At 37.4% G+C, this 2,740-nt stretch overlaps 1 protein-coding gene across 1 annotated transcript; it reads right to left on the bottom strand.

Annotated features, from left to right (window-relative positions):
* Positions 1 to 567: 567 nt before the first annotated feature.
* On the bottom strand, positions 568 to 1,939 carry LOC100804363 (ornithine cyclodeaminase/mu-crystallin family protein). Its single transcript, NM_001317419.2, has one exon. It carries the CDS (start codon positions 1,833 to 1,835, stop codon positions 813 to 815), a length of 1,023 nt encoding a protein of 340 aa, NP_001304348.2. The 5' UTR covers positions 1,836 to 1,939; the 3' UTR covers positions 568 to 812.
* Between the last annotated feature and the right edge of the window lie 801 nt (positions 1,940 to 2,740).

Here is a 2,740-nt window from a genome sequence, read left to right as displayed (position 1 = left end):
CCAATAATGTTTAGCCAGATAAACTGCTGCTCGTAGATTTGCAGCTTGGTGCTTTTAATTTTTCTATTGGTATGTATGATGTAAGGAGTGAATCCTCTCATGTTAATTTTCACATGTGAAAATTGTTTTTATTTGTCTGCTTAAAATATACAAAACTTTTAATATGGTCCCACCCATTTAATTTTTATGAAGAACGATAGATGCAAAACTTTCACATGATCTGGTCATGTGAAAATTCAACAGCAGAGGATCCATTCCCACATGAACATGATTTATGAAGGATTGATAAGATGATCCAAAGAGAAACTGCCTTCTGCATTACAAAAAAAAAAAAAAAACAAGGTGGTCTAATTACAAAACCTGCTGAAAGTTCCACTTCTAGAGTGATTTGTGACATGTCCGATGCACTGGGAAGAATACGCTCATAAGGCAATTTTGCCTATCATAGTCAAAATTTTACCATGTATACGGCATAAAGTGATACTTCTAATTGAATCATACTATATATTTGATACTGCCAACAAGATGGCTTATAACTCCCAAAGTAAGTCTCTAGGCACTCTGAAATCAGAAAAGAGCTGCAGTGCCATAGTTGACACGATTCATGAACATGTGCCCAATTTCTCCCTTGGTAAAAATACAATTTCCATGTTTTAAGTATATTCATCTTAGAATTATACTATTGCATAGAAGCATCTAGAAACAGTATTATCTAGTTACATAAACTACTTAGAACCACTGCAAGATGAGATTTACGAACTTCATAAATCTTATTGAACTATATAGCATAAACTAAACTCAATACAGTGTACCTAGCTCCTTGTGTAAGTTTCATAAACCAATTGTGCTGCAAGCATATCTACAACAGCAGAACCAACAGACTTGAACACAGTTATCTGCTCAGAACTGATTCTCCCAACTTTTTCACCTCTCACAAGCTCCACCAAACTCCCTCCAATCTCATCTTTCTTGATGACCCCTCTCTCAAAAGCCCCCACCAGCTCCCCTGCTTCAACAAGCGCAGTCTCATTGTCCACAAAAACCTTTCCCCTCCTTATGGCCTCATCATCACACTCCATCATTGAATTCTTGAAGGAACCCACCAAATCCAAATGAGCCCCACCCTTCAACCTCTCCCCCTTCACAAGGGGTGTCTCGGAATTCGTGGCGCAACTCACAATGTCCCCAAATCCGACAACCTCGTCCAAACACCCACAACCCTCAAACCTCACTCCACCAAATTCCCCACTTTGGCTAAGTTTGTTGGCCAAAGTTGTCGCCTTTTCCACTGTTCTGTTCCAGATGATGACCTTTCTCAAACTGGGTATGGCTGAAAGATGGGCTTTGATCAGGTGCGGTGCCAAGGAACCAGCACCAACCATAACAAGAACCTCGCTGTCATGTCTCGCTAAGTATTTAGAAGCCAAGCCTGAGACGCACGAGGTTCTGTAAAGGGTGAGTTCGGTGGAGTCCATGGAAGCTAGGGTTTGACCGGTGGTTGAACTGAAGAGGACATAGCTTCCCTGCACGCCGGGTAAGTTGAGAGAAGAGTTTTGAGGGAAATGGGTGACGAGTTTGACGCCGATGTAAGGGAGAGAAGAGGAAGAGGACCAAGAGGGCATGAGGAGGAGGGAGGAGGAAGGAGAGAGAGAGTGGTGTTGGCGAATTGGGGTTTGGAGAATGGTTGAGGCTTTGGGGAGAGTAGATTGGAAGTGGTTCATCAGAGTGTGATGGGTGAGGATGGTGCATAAGGTCTCTGTGGATATGAAGACTGGAGAAGAAGAAGATGCAATGGTGCTAATGGTTTCGTCTTTGTTGGCGGTGGTAGTAGCCATTGATGTTGCTGTTGCGATAGAATTGTGAAGGGTGAGTTCGAGGTTAGGGAGAAGGCGCAAGGGTTGGTGTGACCGATTTTGGAGGTTTTGTTCAGCTCAGTAGCATTTCCAATTTGGCAATTTCCATGGAACTTAAAGGTTAATTTTTTATTTTTTTTAAATAGACTTAAAAAGGTCAACTTAAAAAATGGAAATTGAGAAAAAAAATGAATAAAGGTTAAATATTTAAATATGTTTGTAGTGCTTCCAAATTAAGTAATATTTATTTTTAGTCTCTGAATTAAAAATAAATTATTTTCGTTTCTTTAATTAGGTATCTTATAATCTAAAAGTCAATGACCATCTATTATAATAAGATACTGAGATATATCTTAAGGAACTGACATTTTTTCAATATATGTTTTTTCGTATACACAAATTAAGAATCGATCCAATTAAAAAGAAAGCCTCCTTAAAAGTAATTTGTTAGATTATGTAATTTACACCTATTTTGGTACCACTATTATTATATAATTTGAATTTGAACATAATTTAACTTCACAACAATCAATCAAGATTATTTCCACTTAACACTACTTTGGTCTACCATAAAAAAATTACTTTTGCTTTGCTATATCAAGTGGCTAAAAAAAAATTGCTATACCAATAGTATGTGAATTTTTTACATCAAACATGAAATAATTGCATTTATATTGTTCAATACCATTTTTTTTAACAAAATCAAATTGTCTACAAGTCTGTCTAATCCTTCCTGGCTTAGACCAAGTTACTCCTATGTTATTTAGATTTAGTCTAAATTAGACATATACGATTTCATATTACTTTGGAAATAAGGTTGTATTCGAATTTGAAATATAAGCTCAGTGTAAAGTTAGGGTAAAGCAAATTACAAACATAATCCGTCC

The sequence above is a fragment of the Glycine max genome, chromosome 20, assembly GCF_000004515.6.
Source record: "Glycine max cultivar Williams 82 chromosome 20, Glycine_max_v4.0, whole genome shotgun sequence".
Classification (NCBI taxonomy): domain Eukaryota; kingdom Viridiplantae; phylum Streptophyta; class Magnoliopsida; order Fabales; family Fabaceae; genus Glycine; species Glycine max.
Note: the sequence above shows the minus strand (reverse complement) of the source record. Positions and strands in the feature narration are given on the sequence as shown.

Excerpts from the sequence above, each read along its gene's own strand:
- LOC100804363 (NM_001317419.2), bottom strand. The coding sequence starts at position 1,835 with ATGGCTACTACCACCGCCAACAAAGACGAAACCATTAGCACCATTGCA.